The sequence below is a fragment of the Ambystoma mexicanum genome, chromosome 3q, assembly GCF_040938575.1.
Source record: "Ambystoma mexicanum isolate Mex_15411 chromosome 3q, UKY_AmexF1_1, whole genome shotgun sequence".
Lineage (NCBI taxonomy): Eukaryota > Metazoa > Chordata > Amphibia > Caudata > Ambystomatidae > Ambystoma > Ambystoma mexicanum.
In genome coordinates this window covers 1,123,902,957-1,123,919,150 of record NC_090926.1, presented here as the reverse complement: position 1 = coordinate 1,123,919,150, position 16,194 = coordinate 1,123,902,957, and the positions used below count along the sequence as shown (strand labels likewise).

Genomic DNA, 16,194 nt, shown 5'->3' with positions numbered 1-16,194 from the left:
GATGTCCCAGTGTAGCATAGCGCATGAGCGAGCCTCGGTTGGGCCCGCGCATGCGCAGTTGAATAAACGGCGACCGTGCGGGCAGTTGCCGCCGGACGCGCAACAGGCAGCCACGCGTCCCGTGCCTCTCTGTATGAGTGCTTGTGTGCATGCATGCGTGTGGCCCGCCCGAGGCACGGGTGGCCATATAACAGACAGTAGTTGGCGATATGGGAGGCTATTTGGTTGATGTGTATGGCTGGTGGAGTGGGGGTTAGTGTTCATGAGGGCCAGAGGAACAGAGATGGTGTTGATAAATCTTGAAGGGCGAGGAAAGTGCAGGTGTGGTTGAAAAAGTATGTTAGATAAAGTAGATTAGCCATTCCATCACCATTTTAAACGCATGTTCTTTATTGTTTCATTTTATGATGTTAGGTTTGTTTTACAATTTTAAGTCAGTAACACCCGCCCTGGTGACGAAATGAAATCGGGTGTTTTCACCCGTACTGGTAAACGGTGACCCCGAAGATTAACGTGGCTGCCGAATGTGTCTGCCGAAGCTCCCAGACTTCCCGTTCTCATTGGCGGCCATTTTGCTAGGCCCTTCGGACCGTGGGAACCCGAACGGCCATTTTAAACCGGAAACTGCAGTCTGTTAGAAACTGCAAACAGTTAACCAATGAGGCGCGAGCATATCATATTTCTGAACCTTTGCGCGAGAGCTGGATGGGCGTAGATCCGTTCCTTCCCGCCCAGGAAACATCACGTCCTGTTGAGGGCGTTAATATACTTAAGTGAAGGCAGCAGCAACCAATGAGGACTGCAAACTGCTCCTAGGCCCTTGATGGGTGGAGTTTCTTTTGCCGTTTAACGCTTGGTAGAGGGGTGAGACGCAGCCTCTCGCGGACACGCTGTGCACCAAGAAGGAAGGAGCATTAACACCAGCTGCTACAATGGCCAATTATTCGGGTGCGTTATTTAGTATTGTTACTGTTCGCCTGCGGGTTGTGTCTTTCGCCTGATTCCACGCAGCGCTGTATGTTTTGCGGGCCTCACGAGCGATAGCGCGAGTTCTTCGTTGTAACACCATGTTGGGCCTATGGAAGGGACTCGTTTCACGAATTCCTATCTTGTAGCCTGCCCCGGTGCGTGCCGAAACCTCGTCTCCTGTTCGACTTTCGCCGTCTTGTGTGGAGGCGAGAGCGTGCTTGTTCTTTATTGCATAGGTCGCCTCCACTGTTGGAAACGCGCGCGTACGTACTCACAAAATGGCGGGGCCCGGCCTATACTCTGCCTGGGGATTGCGATGTTGTGTCGTAACAAGGTGGGCAGTTGCTTTCTTAGCGAAGGAGTGACACTTTTTTTGATGTGCGTGGCGTCTATGTCGTAGTTCTCGGTTCGGGGGGGGCGTTTTTGTGGTTCAGATGTGTAACGCTATTCCAATGCTACCCACCACGATGGACTGGTGAAACGGGAGTAAAATATTCGTGGGCCACTCTGATTACCGACTGTTAGCTTCTCGCTTCCAGTTACCAACATGCTTTTGTCATACTAGTCGGTGACGCAGATGTGCCCCCTCCCCCGTTCTACAGGCCATCTGCCTTCACTGGCTGTAGACAAAAGCCTCCTCCAAAGACGCTCCCGTGCATCCAGGCCTGTATTGCATGCAGCGCATCTCCTTGGAAATGAGATGTATCACTAAACCCCCAAGGTGTGGGGGGGGGGGGGTTCTCAAAACTACACGCGAAATGCTCAATGCCTTCGTATACAAAAAAAGTAGTGCGGATTTACATGGCTTGTCTGTCCTGACGTAGGTATTTATTTTCCAGGTTACGGGACCTGGACCGCCGCTGGAAACCGAGGTGAGTTAGTTTTAGTTGTCTCTTAAATGCTGCCTTGTTTTTGTTCTGGGTTGCTTTGTCTTGGTTTAACCAAGTCATTCTATTAGGAGCCGTGGCACGAGGCGCATGCGGTACTAGTCCGTGCGGTGGAACGCTGCCTGGGAGTGGCTGTTGTCGAGACGCTCTGGTGTGTCTCGGTGGTGGGCCGGGTAACTAGGCACCGTATCGGTCATGGGTGGGTGCCCTGAACGGTTCGTACCCTTTCAAAAACGGGTTATGGTGGGCACGCGATATAAATCGTTCATGTGGGTTTATTTTGTCAAATTTAGAGCCAATCAAACGCTACCACAAATGATCCGTCATCCCAGCAGATGAACAAATGTCTCAAAAAAGAGACGGTTTTATTAGACTGCGAATGGTTTCCATCTCCATACATTTTCTTGTTGGAGACGAGCTAGTATGTAAACGCGATTAAACCACGCTATTGTGTGTCTCTGAACCAGCGTCACTAAACCTCGTAGACCAAAAACGTTACACACACGCCGTTTTTCAAGGATGTATGAGTTTTCGCGGGATACCCCCCCTCCGAATCTGGGGAATACTGATTCCCCATTGTCCAATTATCAAACGGAGCCCCCGGTCAAAGATGTGTACCAAGAAAAGTTCAGTATGCAATGATGGAGCTAGTTTCTTTAGCAGCGCGATGCCTTACCAAGGACGTTTTCTAGTTTAGGTACGGGTTTGTTTGCATTTGTGAAAACATTTCAACTGCTTTTTTTTTTTTTCTTCCATCTTTTAGGCTATGGCGGATATGAACAGGATAACGGTGCCAGTGCAGGCAATTATGGGTATGCTTATTGATGCAAAAACAAGGCATGGGTAGTTATGTAGGTTGTGTACCAATCGTGCATAGAATATGTATATAAATTACCACCAACGGAAGCCATTTTTTAGAATTATTTGCTACTCTACAGCCAATATAATTGATGACATTGTTCAGTAGACTACATAACTGGACCTCGCATTTCTATTTGTGCTCATACTCTAGGGGTCAGATTGTGCCACGGTGCAATATTGTGTGGCTGGGCTTGCACGTGTGCCCCTCGGGGCACGTGTCCTAACCACCGTGAGCGAGATATTAATACAATAGTTTAGTAAATCCGCCGATTTGATGTCAGTCAATTGTTTGAGAGCAACGAGACTCTTTTGTGTGTGTAATATAATGGTTTTAGATGTCCTGACTTTCCAGGGGGGAATCCTGTGTGGTGTATTGATGCGTACCTGGTTGCGTACAGATGACTTTGATTCGAATGTATCAGTGATGTTTTAGTGGCGTCACATGCAAGTCATTGGAGTACTTATATTAGGGGTGCATGTGTTATATTTTCCTTCTCCATAGTTTGCGTCTGATTTAGGGGCAAAGCTATGGCACTAATTGTGTATGCTGTATATTATTCTCTTAGCGACATTTGTGGCTGTATGCTTACTTGGCAGCATTTTTTCTTCATGCAAGTATCGTAATTGTTCCCAGAGCCTGTCGTTTTGAGACTACGATTTGTTTACTTGTTTGAAAAAAACATTCTCTTTCCAATTTTCTGTCCTTGGCTTGGAAACTGTTTTTCCCCCCATCGTTCACTGAGTGCAATGGTAAAGTCCCCAGGGAATGTAAGAGAGCGCCCAGTTAATACTATGGCGATGGGGTAATTTGGTTTACTATTGTAACCATGGGAAGAAACTCTTAAATGCTTAGTATATTGTCGGGACTGAGTGGACAATAGCTGGGCTCATGAATCCTGTTCTACCCAATACCCAAATTGGATATTGAGCATGTAGAGTGGGATTATTGGTTGGGGTTTATCTTGCCCATACCTAGATTGTTTACATGGGTTCTCCAATGGAGTAAACAGTCCTGATTGTATTGGTACCTGACGCGGCGGGATAAATTACCTTTACATGGGTGCTAGGAGAAACTTGTATTTCTTTCAGTTTTTTTCAGGCCTGTCACCTAACTGTAGTAACACTGGGACTGCCCATGGGCAGATGACCGACTCCTTTCTGCCCAAATACTTTAATAATACCTAGCCTTCTCCATCACCCTCCAACCACTTAATCACTCAAGGACAAACTCCCATGTTGAGTGAAACCTGAACCTTGTTGATATGAAAGATTGGTGACAACCTTTTTCTGTAGCAGTAAAGTTTTCATGTATTTTGCTTAATTTATTACTGCCCTATCTCGGCAGTCTCTTTATATGGTTGCCTTATTTGCTACTGATTGGATCCTTGCTTGCTGTGCGACTCTTGCAGGTATGAATCCTATGAGTCCTACGACTCAAGGTCTTCACTGACTGACCGTGATCTTTACAGATCCGGCTATGATTACAGTGAGGCTCAAGACACGGACAATGCCTATGAAGGTCGCTATGACAGCCCCTACGGGAACCGCAGGGACCAGATCCAGACAAGAGCACGGAGCAACTTTGGCCAACGGGGTCAGAACTGGGGCAGAGACGGGCGAAAAAACAGACCCATGGCGTCGTTTCCCGGGCGCTTGAGCGGACAATGGAATGAGCCACAACAGCCAATGGGCGGGTGGGGCTCTGGCGCCTCTGGTTCCCCCCGGCCCCCATCCCTCTTCTCCCAGAAAGCTTACCCTGAGATCAACATGTTCCAGGGAATGAGAGGTTTCCCTGGGAATAGGCGCTTCGGAGGAGGTGGCTTCAAAACACGGCCGAGGAAAAGCGTCAAAGTGTGGGACGGAGACAAAGTAAGTACACTCTGTGCCTTCTCCACTCCCATTTTACTTCATGTACAGACTATGCACTGTTCAGCAGTTGCTGTCTTGGGCTGAGAGTGCCACTCCCCTCGATGAAATGAGGCGAAATGTGATGGCCCTCCCCAGGGCCAGGTCAGTCTTAACCCACACGATTGAATTTTAAAGTACCTTGTTTGTGGAGTCCCTTCAAATGCATAGTCGTCCAGTGTCTAATTATCGATCTCACCTGTACCCAACAACCGAAATCCAGAAACTGATTTCCCCTCTTAACCCCAAATTGTACATGTATGAAACACGACGCCCGAGCATCGCCATAACCCCTTAAGTAGTGAAGAGTGCTGAGCTCAATATAAGTTGTAATGAGAGTTGCTAGAGTTGCTACTTGTACAAATGTAGTTCTTTCTTATGGATGTGTGACGCTGTGGTTACGTAATTACATTTGGATACCTTGAAATTCCATTAACCCACGTTCAAGGTTCCATTTTTATTGATTTAGCAGATTTTTTGCTGTGCCAGTTGAGAATTGGATATTGTTAATGCTTGGATATTGTTAATGCTATCTACTGCAACCATTGCATTCCCCTGGTTTTAGTCTCAATGGTTGGTGCTTCTTCATGATCTGAGAAGATGGATAATTGGCCCCATGTCTTTATAAACCCCTGGTAACCCAATGAGGCCTGTTGCCAGGCATATCAACAGAGGGCTAGCCAAATGAAATGTGTTGCCGCCGGTCTTGCTTTAATGTGCGCTCTACTTAAGATGGCGAGGATGACGACTTCTTTGGCAATCCTTGTCCCTCAGTTTTGCTTGCGGTTTCTAAAATACATCTACTGGTAGATAACCCTTTGTTCCCTTTAGACGCAGCCGCAGCAAACGCAACAGAAGAAAAAAATGAAGAATCAAGGCGCTGCTGCAAAGAAACGCAAACAGACAAACACAACAGGCGAACCAGAGTCTAAAGTGGCTAAAAATGAAGAGGGTGGCGATGCTACTGCAGGTTGGTTGTCCACGTATTGTCCCTGGTGACTTCCATTTACTCGCCTCCATCACAGCCTGGCCAGAATGTCCCTCAATCGCATTCAAGTGTAATAAGGTCACTGCTTTGTGAAATCTGATTTCTTAGTGTGTGTGTGTGTATATATATATCTCGGCATGGGTAGGTCTTATTTATGTGGACTTTGTGGGTTTAGCCATGGTTTGCAGTCCCTTGGGCTAAATTAGAGGGTTTTTTGGTGTCTTGTTTTGGAGTGCCAACTCCTATTGGACGTTTTGAATTGGGGGGGGGGGGGTGTTTTGGGATGCTGTGGCTAGCTGGAAGTACTGGCACTCTTTGGGGGGACTTCAGAGACTGGTACCCTTTTAGACACTTCTAAGTTTAACAAGGAATACAAGCTTTAAAATAAGTGTACTGCTTTTCAGTGTGGTGCTACTTCAGTTACGTTACGGGGCGATGAGTCCTCAACTGTATTGGGGTTTGCTGATTAAAAGGTCAGATCGGCTTTATGGTAACTTCTACTGTGGTGGTGTCCTTATGCAGACTGGTGCTAGGTTAGTTGCCAAAAGCCTAGTAGTGGCGGGACAATCCAATTTTATCAATCCATGACTTTAGTTCTTGTTTGCTAGTTGAGCCCCCCCCCCCCCCCCCCCCCCCGAGCGTGGATGTGTTCCATACACTGCTTGTGTGTCCATCGGCTGATCGGTTGGGCGTCGGGTTTCCATTATTTGGGCTGCACCAATGTGTGTTGCTGGGCGGATGGCTGCTTAGTGAATTGCTAGGTTTTGATGTCACTTTCGCTAGAGACTAAAGCTGGAAAGTTGTCTTCAGTGACTACTGCATACGGCCGAGATTATCAACACGTCTTTTGCAAATGATTCCATATACTCAATCTCTTGCTGGGTTTACTTTTTCCTGTTTGTCAGCAGCTATATAACACATGTTTTTTTTGTTTGTTTCTCTTTTAGAAGAGAAGCCTGAAGACGGGGCAGAGGTGGCAACAGATGTAAGTGGTTTAAAACTGGGTAACGTGGGTGCGGAATCACCTGTTAAACCTCTGGGATTTAGAAGTTGACCACTGATTTTTATTTTTTTTTCTAGGCTGAAGGGAAAGTTGAAGCTGGAAACGATAAAGGTGAGGTGTTTAATGATGGTTTGTACCATGTTGTGTTTGTAAACTGCAGGTGACTTGTATATGGGAATCATGCGATGTTGCCTTCCCAGAAACAGTTTGTAAAATTTTTCCAGGACAAGCACATGTACTGTCAATTTTGCGAGACCTTGGTTTTCGACCCGAACCCCGTCTCCCATCCCACCCCCCCCCCCCCCCAAGATGCGGAGGTGCAGATTGTACCGTTATCCCCTGGTTGTTTTCGATTTTGCGCGTTACACGTTCTACAGATTGGGGTTAAATATCAGCTTGTGCATATTCTGTGCTTCAGGTGACTGTCACTATTTGAGTGACAGACATATTTTATTTTGCAGGATCCTTAACAATGCAAGAAGAGATCAGCGAAGTTAAACGCAAATTTCAGGCTGGGAAGAAAATACAGGATCGGCAAAAGAAGAGGCAGCGTGACCGCATGGTGGAAAGGTAGTCTGTTTTACTTGGGCTTGCAACAGGAGTGGATTTCATTGGGAAGTAGATCAGCATAAGCACATTCAATATTTACTGTGCCCATGTCTCCAATGCGATGAATGTTAGTGCTAGAACCCTCTGGTCACTTAACGCTGGGTGGCTTACCATTTATGGTGTTGATCAGTGATTGCATCACCAATGGCACCTCGTCCAGGAAAAACTTCTTGTAATCCAGAACAAGGCACTCTGAACTGCCCTGAACATCCCGAAAAGAGCACATCTTAAGAGCTAGCAGAGATGCACACTGGCTCCCACGAGAACATTTTCAAAAACTGCTCCATAACCCACAAGTGTCTGTCCAACACAACACCCCCTACCTACCCAAAAAGCCCACTCCAGACCCACTAGAACCCCTTCAGACTCCTGATGCCTATAGTCAAAAAGATGCAACACTGGAGGCTCGAGCTTTCCAAACTTTGCAGCCAAGCTTTGGAGCAACCTCCCTCCCTGAGAGGAGAGAAATCTTACTGGATCTTTTGCAAAGCCCTAAACTCACTATTCACTTAATCCTGATTTCCTGCCATCAACCCTAGGTACTTCCCTGTCCTACCACCCAATTGCCTGCTCGGAAGAGAGGCCACCTGGTTGTGTTTTGGTTATACCGCTTCACCATGTGCCTGTATGGAACTATGCCTATCATAATAAGCCTCACCAGTACCTGCCTCAATACCTATGCATGCTATACATCGGAGATCACTAAACACATCTTGTGTATTAGATTTACCAGTGCTAATTCGCTGGTCACTTTTCAGTGACCATAACGTCAACACAAATTTGACTGGGGAAGGGAAGCATGTTGGGTCACAGGAGGATTTATTTTTACCACCTTTCAAACACAGCCTTAGATTAGCACCAGCCTATGATCTGCGTGTGTGAGCTGCATGCAAGCAGCAGCTAGGAACTCTGGCCTGCGTTCCGAGCTTCCTGTGGACCTATAACCCTTCCGGGGTTGCTAGTGTGCAATATTCGAACCACATTGACCAGGAGAATTGTAAGTGGGGGGCGGGGGCAGATTGCTTTCGGCATAGTGGTCGACTGATTCTTTGTCTTCTGAGTAACTGTCATAACTAGGGAAAATCCTGTCTGGAACTGCATCCACAGTGCTGGCTTGCTATGGTTGGATGGTTGCCCCAGACACTTCATTCTAAGCCTTCGAGACATTTTTTTTGTTTATACTATTTAAACGGGCATAATCCACTAGAAGAATTTGGTAGATTTTATTCTTCTGGAGCGTAGCAATAGAATGTTTCCTGTTCTGTAAGTGCGTCGCATGACCTGGCCGTTGGGGAGGGAGCATCCCACTGGAGCATGTGTTTGAAGTGTCCTGCTGTTGGGGCTCTACTTAAGTGATTCAGACGGTGTTGGAGTGTCCTGGCTGGGGTGAATGCCAGTGTTCTGTTGTAAGGCAGTGGGAAATATGGTGCAATGTCTTTGCACCAATTATGAGGCTTGCGGGGCATATGGGGCGTGGGCGGTGGGGGCAATCGTAGTTGCTGGATCCTATGGGATCCTATGTGTTCAGATTCCCTTAACTAATGTGGTCTGCATCACTCTTGTCGCATACATTGCTGCTTTGACAGTTCCCCTATTTGGGTGGGGAACTTGATCAGAGTTTGATTGGTACATCATGTGTTGGGCATTAACTCCTTTGGCATTGGAAATCCACAACTTCCAGCTCAGTCTTTTGAGGAGAAAAGTGGAGTAGAACTTGGGTGAATGTAGACATTCGGTTTAGTCGCCCGTTAGTTTGTGGTTGATTTGCGATTTTGCAGCGTACTTATTACCAATCTACTTTATACTACCAGGATTCAGTATGTTTGCTCGCTGTGCAAGTTCCGCACTTACTATGATGATGAAATGAAGAACCACCTGGAAAGCAAGTTTCACAGTGACCACTTCAATTTTGTGGGGACGAAGCTCCCGAAGCAAACGGCAGAATTTCTCCAGGTATGTTAGTTGTGTGCTGGCGTTGTACTTCAACCGCTTTGTATTTTGTTACGGCTGCTGTCGATGTGCACCGTCGTTGATTGGCGATATTTAACTCATGCCGAATAAAAAGTTTGTGCAGAGCCACTGTTTACTGTATAGCTTGGCGAGAGCCTGACCCTGGTCACTGGCAAGGCTCTCTGCTCTGCCACCCCTCTTGATCGGTGCGTGCCCATTGGAAGCTCCAGTTATTAAAAAAAAAAAGGCACTCTCCCGTCGGTGCGGTAGTACTCTCGCCTTTGAGTTCCGGGTCCGACTTCGTCCCACCCCACCTACTCATTGACATGCAGGGACACTTGTGGTATGCTGTGCTTAACACCTCTTCGGGCACAGGCTCACTTTGCCATATCTCTTTGCTGCTCCCACACTTGCGTTTCTGGGCAGTGGTAGAGAAAAAGGAAACTTAAGTGGTCCCCACACTTCCCAAGTCCCCCCGCCCCCTTTTTGCTCCCTGTGCCACTTTATGTTGCTTTCGACCCCTTGTGTTGCCCCGTCTCAAACTTTTTTTTCCCCTTTTTGTTGCGGCCACTGGCCTAGGCATATTTTAGTGCTTCCATAACCCAGTTAGCCCCCTTGCTTCCACTGACACTGGGTTGGCCCTTGCTATACATTTTGGGTCTTTCAGATCTACAGTGTTGGCTAGTAGCTGAGTTTTATTCAGTATGCATAACATGTTTAAAATCTTTATCCAGAATGTGTACAGCTGTACAAAATGGTACAATCGTTGCATGCTTTTTATCAACAGGAATATGTTTCCAACAAGCATAAAAAGACAGAAGAGCGTCGCAAATCAGTTGAGGATCTTAATGCAGCAATCCAGCAGATTTATAGAGACCAGGATCTAACGCAAGGTGGGGCATGTATCCAATATTTTGCTTGGTTACGTTCTGTCGCTAAACTCCAACCCAACGGTAGTTAACTATAATCTTATTAGACCACGTGTATGTTACCCCTTATGAACCTTCAAATTGCCTCCTGTCATGTTGGAATGGTTTGCCCCAGTGCTGTAGCTTTTACGAATACAAGTAGGTTGACCAGGAGCCTGATCTTGCTTAACTGGGGCTAGTCACATGCAGCACTGTATTACTTTTTTTCTCTTGCATCCAGCAGCCGCATTCTACAATCTTGCAGGGATTGTCTTAATGTTGTGGTCTCTGGCAGAGTTTTAAACTGTTCAATAAACTGGCATGACGATTTAAGTGATTGGTAGGCTTCTGTGATTAAAGTTCTGCTATTCAAATTGTATAGTGATGTTGGAATCAAAACTGGCTGATAGCAAAATATGCTATACAGTCAATATACTAATCTACCTCCCTTTCCAAACCTGCAGCCAGATTTTCCTGATTGCTTAATGCCCGCTGCTTCGTTGAATTTTTTCTGGTTAGAACCAGCATAACCATTTGCTATGGTGTGCCAAATGAGTGGGGAAACTGTATGACTGGCATGAGCTTTCACCAGAAAACCTCTCACTTATAGCATTTGTCACTTTCACACATTGAAAATTGTAATGTCACGTTTCAGACCTTGGCATGGACCACTTTATCAAGAAAGTGGAGGCAGCGCACTGTACTGCATGCGATCTCTTCATTCCTATGCAGTTTGGACTTCTTCAAAAACATCTCAAGTCGATTGAGCATAACCAAAATAGAAAGGTAGGCTCCTAGGTGTAATTTGGTTGACTGTTGCTGCCCTTTATTCTGAGCTAATGACATTAATTTCCGTTCCACATACCCACTTATATTTCCTCTTTCGTAGGCAATGATGGAGCAATCTAAGAAGTCCTCTTTAGTAGTAGCCAAAAGCATCCTCAATAATAAAATGATCAGCAAAAAGCTGGAGAGGTATCTGAAGGTAAGTTTATGTAAACTCCTAAATGCTAATGCATGTTAGTTAGATATAAGTCATTTGTAAATTGCTCTCCTGCTGAACTGTTGTCCTGAAATAGTCTTGCGCTTATGTGAATTGAAGGGATTATATTTTCATGCTTGGCATACCAGTTGTGTTCAACATGGGGCTGCGGGAGAGCCTGGGGGGGTTCATGGGTAGGGCCGAGCCAGGGGGTCTGGCCTGGCTCTTAAGTGTTTAGCAGTAGCCGATTCAGGAATCTATCTGCAAATTACTTTATTTTGTAATGTACTTTGCCCCAGTTGCTACAGGAACAGTAGCCAACGAGAAAATGGTTCCCAAAAGTTCATAGAAAAGGACCAAAACTGTGGTTAATGGGATTAATGGTCTACATTCATAAACCTTTTACACATTTAAAACGATGGAACACTTGTACAGTTTTTCTAGGCGTGACAAGACAGGAGGACAATACAATGGCCTTACTAGTCCAAGATCATGCAAGTGCTGGGGGAGGGGAGAATGGCAGTCCTCACGCATTCCATTGCAGAGTCCGGGCTGTGTGGTTGCAGATACGGCCACGAAGTGTTTGGGAAGCTGAGGCGGTGCAAGGCAACTGGTAGTGCAGGAGCCTGGCCCCGTAAGTTCAGTGGGTGGCCACGTAAACAGTTTGCGCAGGGGGGGGGGGGGGGCAGCAGTCCTGAACTTGATCCTTGCAGCCAAATCGAGCAAGTGGAGAGATATCCGGGCTGCAGAGATACGATCCTGAGCTTTAGGCCAAGGTCAAGTCCGCAGTCCTTTTCTGGATTATTTGCAAAGGGTGAATATTGGAGCAGGCCGAGTTAGAAAGAGGCTATTGCAGTAGTCCAGCCTAGTGAGAACAGGGCTAAAGTGAGAAAAGGAAGAATACCTCTGAGGAGGTGGGTGCAGCTGTTTCTTTCGTCGGCTGTGAGCAGAGGGTGGTGTTGCAGAAGACAACCGGGTTCTTGGTCTCACATGAAGGTCCAGGTAGAGGGCCGTGGGTGGCCAGTGTGTGGTGAAGGCACACCATTCCTGAATTGTGTAGTCTGAAGGAGAGCCGAGTCTTATGCAGAGCACAGTTGGAACAGGGGAGAGGTTGAGGAGCCCAGGAGAAGTTGGACTCCTGGGGAACAGCACGTGTAGAGGGGAGTTGGGGGCAGGGGGCACCTTGGGGTCTGGGAGTTGATCAGACCAAGATCAACCAGACACTGAACCCAAGTTGTAGAAATTGAGCAGGATGGTGTGGTTGACTGTTCAGGAGAGCAGTTTGTGTCTGGCTGCTCAGAAGCCATCAGAGGTATCCTTCCTTTCCTCTCCTTCCCTCAGAAGCTCACTGTCTCCAGAGCCCTGGTTCTCTCGAAGCTGGACTACTGTAACAGCCTCTATCTAAATCTTCCTGCCTCTACTCTCCACCCTTTGCAACTCATCCAGAACAGGACTGAGACTTGGCCTCAGGCCCAGGGACCATCTCTCCAGTACTGATCACTACACTCGCTCCCAGTGGCTGCGAGGATTGACTTCACAAAACCCTCTGCATTGTCCACAAGGCCTTCTGGGGCCTTGGGCCAAAATACCTTCAACTCTCTTCCTAAATATCTTCCTCGAGCTCTTCGCTAATCCACATCCAACTACCTCAAGGTCAGCCGCTTCTCCAAGCAACAAGTTGGGGGTAGATCTCTCTCTCCGCAGCAGGGACCTCCCTCTGGAACAGCCTTCCTGTCTCCCTGAAACTTGAGAACCATCTCCGGTTCCAGAAGCACCTCAAAACCTTCCTCTTTGCCTCCGCGTTCTCTCCCCTGCTAAAATCACTGAACATGCACTGAATCTGCAACTGGGCCACTCACCAATCTCGGTCCTTGGCCCAGCCACTCTTCCCTGCACTGCCTACCTGCACTACGGGGCTGTCTGTTTCCTACAGCCCCTTCTCCCGGAACTTACCTTGCACTTGCCACCAGCTGACCCTATTAGTTACCTTGTATTCTACTAACCATGTACTGCACTTTCCCCTCTACCCTTGCACTTGCATGATCTGAATGACACCTGGCCTAGTAGGATTATGTCTCCTTGTCACACCCCCGCTTCCCCCCCTGCGGCACCTTGAAACGCTTGTCTATAGGCGCGTTACAAATGCCATATCATGGAGACGGCCATCGGGTTTAGTATGTAGATTAAGTTGTGAGATGGCCTTCCCAGATGGAGATTTGCCGGAGAGTATTGGGAGAGGGCTTATGGAGAGGGGGGGGTTGTTATCGTTTGTACTTGGGCCCCAAGCCGAAGATCTAAAGTGAGTTCTCTTGGATTTGCTTTTTATTGCCCAAATGGGGGTGCAGGCTTTCCCAAAAGTTTGTAAAGAAGGTATAACGGCCTGGAAGCAAAAAAAGCACACCACACTTAAAAATCACTATTTTTACTACTCATTCCGGCAACAGCCAAACATCACCTCCTGGCAACCACGGAGTAGTCTGAGCAACGGAGTGTTCAGTTATTGAGTATTGTCCCACAAAGATGCTCTTTTCCACCTTGGTCCGTGCAAACGTATTTTTGTGTGCTTGTAGTTAACTGAACCGAATTCACATACATTGTTTTATACGCCTAAAAGTCTGATTTATGCTTCTTTGCAGGGTGAAAATCCCTTCACAGAGGATCCAAAAGAGCGGGAGGTGAAGGAGGAAACTGAAGAAGGGGCTAAAAAGACTGCCGATGAGACGGGAGCAGAGGCGGCAGAAGAAAGTAAATGTGAAGAAGGCATGGAAGGTGCTGGTGAAGATGAAACTGAAAAGGAATCCAACAATGAACAATCTACTGCGGAAGAGGAGAAGCTCCTAGAAGCTGGGGAAGAGGAAGATCCCGAGGAGGAAGCCGAGGATGAGGGCGGTGAAGAGGCTGAACCTATGGAGTAAATATGGACTGGCACCGTGAAATTGATAAATTGTGGACTTTGAAAAGCAAATGTTTTGTGATTCTACCACCCTTTGAGTTACCAGCCACCCCAAGGAATATCCTGCTACTGGACACTTTTAATGTATCATTTTTGTCCTTGTTTTACCACTGGGTATTTTCGGCTGTAACTTGAGTTTCGGAGCAGCGTTGCAGTGGAAATTGCTGTTCTTCTTAACGCATGCCTACAAAAAACTATGCCCATTACACTAAGGTTGAATCCCCTTCCCAAGTTTTATATATTAAATGTGGAATTTTCACCAGATACCTTTTTTATTTTTTTATTACGCAGGTTTTGATTCTTGGGGCAATGTTTTTGGGCAGGTTGCTTTGGAGAGGATCGGGGGTTTCTTTAGCTGCCATTTTTATTGTCTTCTTTTTTTAAAAGACTGTGTTGTTGCCATTGTACTGTTACATGAAATACCTGTAATTAAAAGATGGTGCTTCGGGTTGATCCATAAGCAGCATTTCTGAACTGTGCATTTTTTGCAGAATCATGTTTGCTGCGGGTTTACAAGCGTGCCGCGGTCCAAAGCTGTTGCCGAGTACTTCAAAATGCTGGTTTATCTTGCTTTTCCACACCTAGTCCTTCAATAACGCGGCTGCAGCGGTGCTGCGTCAGGATCCCGGCACTTGGGGAGGGCTGCCTACTGCTCCATATCCACACTTCCTAACTCGCGGAAAAGCGGGCCGTCTCCCAGCTTAATTTGCATACTTGGATTCGGAGCACCTAGAAGCATGGAAACTGCTCGCCTGAACACCTGTACGTGGCTTTCTAGGCGAGCCAGCCAATCTGGTTGCTCGAAACTGGCTAATCTGGAGCAAGTGGCCCCGAGGCTCTAAAATGATTTTTGGGAATATAGTGAAGCTAGGGGCAGGGTAAACTGCTCAAAACATAGTTTTACTCTGGTGGGGAAGTCAAGTTGAATGCTACTATCTGAAACTATTAGAATATACCACTGGTGGTTAATCAAACATGATAGCAAAGTGATCTAGTCTTTTGAGGTCCACATATCATCCATGATGCACATTTCATGTATTCCCAAAACAATCCAGATTCTAGACATCAATGCATGTGCCATCTGATTTGCCCCTCAATGAAAGGATTGAAATCCTACAAAAGTGGGGTTGTTGTGACAATCGGCCAGTTTTTGGGGATCGAAACACGATCCTTCAAAGGAAAAGGCCATAACGCCACAATCGCCAAAGATTTCTGTAATAGCAATTTTTTTTTGTGCGGAATATGACCAGTCCAAGCTGCAGTCTTCCCAGCTCGTCCCCATCTGCTTGGTGGCTTGTGACTTCAATTGGTCACCTTGGCTTTCTTTGTATTAATAAGCAGGCCCTTTCATAAATTATAGGAACTGCTTGTGGGCATGGTGTTTAAAGCATCACCATACTTTCTTGTCCACCTCAGCTCCCGCCTTACACCAGTGCATGACTTGGACTCCCTACTGCTGGCATTAGGTTACTCTACAAATTATGCCATCAGACTTTTTGGCCCGAGTTGTATAGGACACAAACTTTGTCCTGCAAGAGCACTACTGGCAATGCCAATGAATCAAATTGATATCCATTTGTTCTACAATGCTTGCAGGTTTCATTTGCTTCCATTGCTTGGTGGTGTATGACTTGACGCACAAGATGGTGTAATTGATGCATTGTAACAAACTGTTATGGGGAATGGACGCTTGGGAGGGAGCACAATATATATATTTTTTTTAATTAAACCCGCCATTGGTATCCCTAGGGCGATTCCCACGCACTACCTGCCCGTCCCATAACAAATTCACTTTCACTCCCATGTTTCCTGGCCTCTTTGAGATGGCTTTTTCAGAGTAGCCATCCTAACCAGCCAGCCCTTAACCATGTCTTCATTCACTTACACTTGTACCATGTACTGATATTACTGTTAATGAGCCTAGCCAAAGATGTTTTTATTTATAGAAATTTGCTAAGCACTGTCCTAATACGCCCTGGTACCAACACTGGCTGCTGTTTCTTTCTTGCAATTATATAGCCCGGTATTAACCTAGCACTGTCTTAATGTGGCGCGTTGCCATCGGTGAGGGTGTAAAATCCCATGCTTTTAAAATTCAGGTACATTTCTCATGTCTGCTAATCTGAACCCCTTTATATAATTTTCCTTGTTTCAATTATAGCGCCACGCATACCATTGC

General features: G+C 46.5%; 1 protein-coding gene across 12 annotated transcripts; it reads left to right on the top strand.

Moving 5' to 3' along the window:
• Positions 1-676: 676 nt before the first annotated feature.
• On the top strand, positions 677-14,494 carry AKAP8L (A-kinase anchoring protein 8 like). Of its 12 annotated transcripts, none has more exons than XM_069603895.1 (13): positions 677-948; positions 1,809-1,841; positions 2,620-2,668; positions 4,127-4,586; positions 5,454-5,592; positions 6,558-6,595; positions 6,691-6,724; positions 7,093-7,183; positions 9,034-9,175; positions 9,960-10,065; positions 10,736-10,866; positions 10,970-11,065; positions 13,699-14,494. In XM_069603895.1, the coding sequence occupies exons 1-13, from the start codon at positions 933-935 to the stop codon at positions 13,975-13,977; spliced, it is 1,614 nt and encodes a 537-aa protein (XP_069459996.1). In that variant the 5' UTR covers positions 677-932; the 3' UTR covers positions 13,978-14,494. The 12 variants fall into 12 exon arrangements, with proteins under 12 accessions (XP_069459996.1, XP_069459997.1, XP_069459995.1 ...); XM_069603896.1 differs by having other exon boundaries at positions 694-948; positions 7,096-7,183; XM_069603894.1 differs by having other exon boundaries at positions 694-948; positions 7,075-7,183.
• The last annotated feature ends 1,700 nt before the right edge of the window (positions 14,495-16,194 follow it).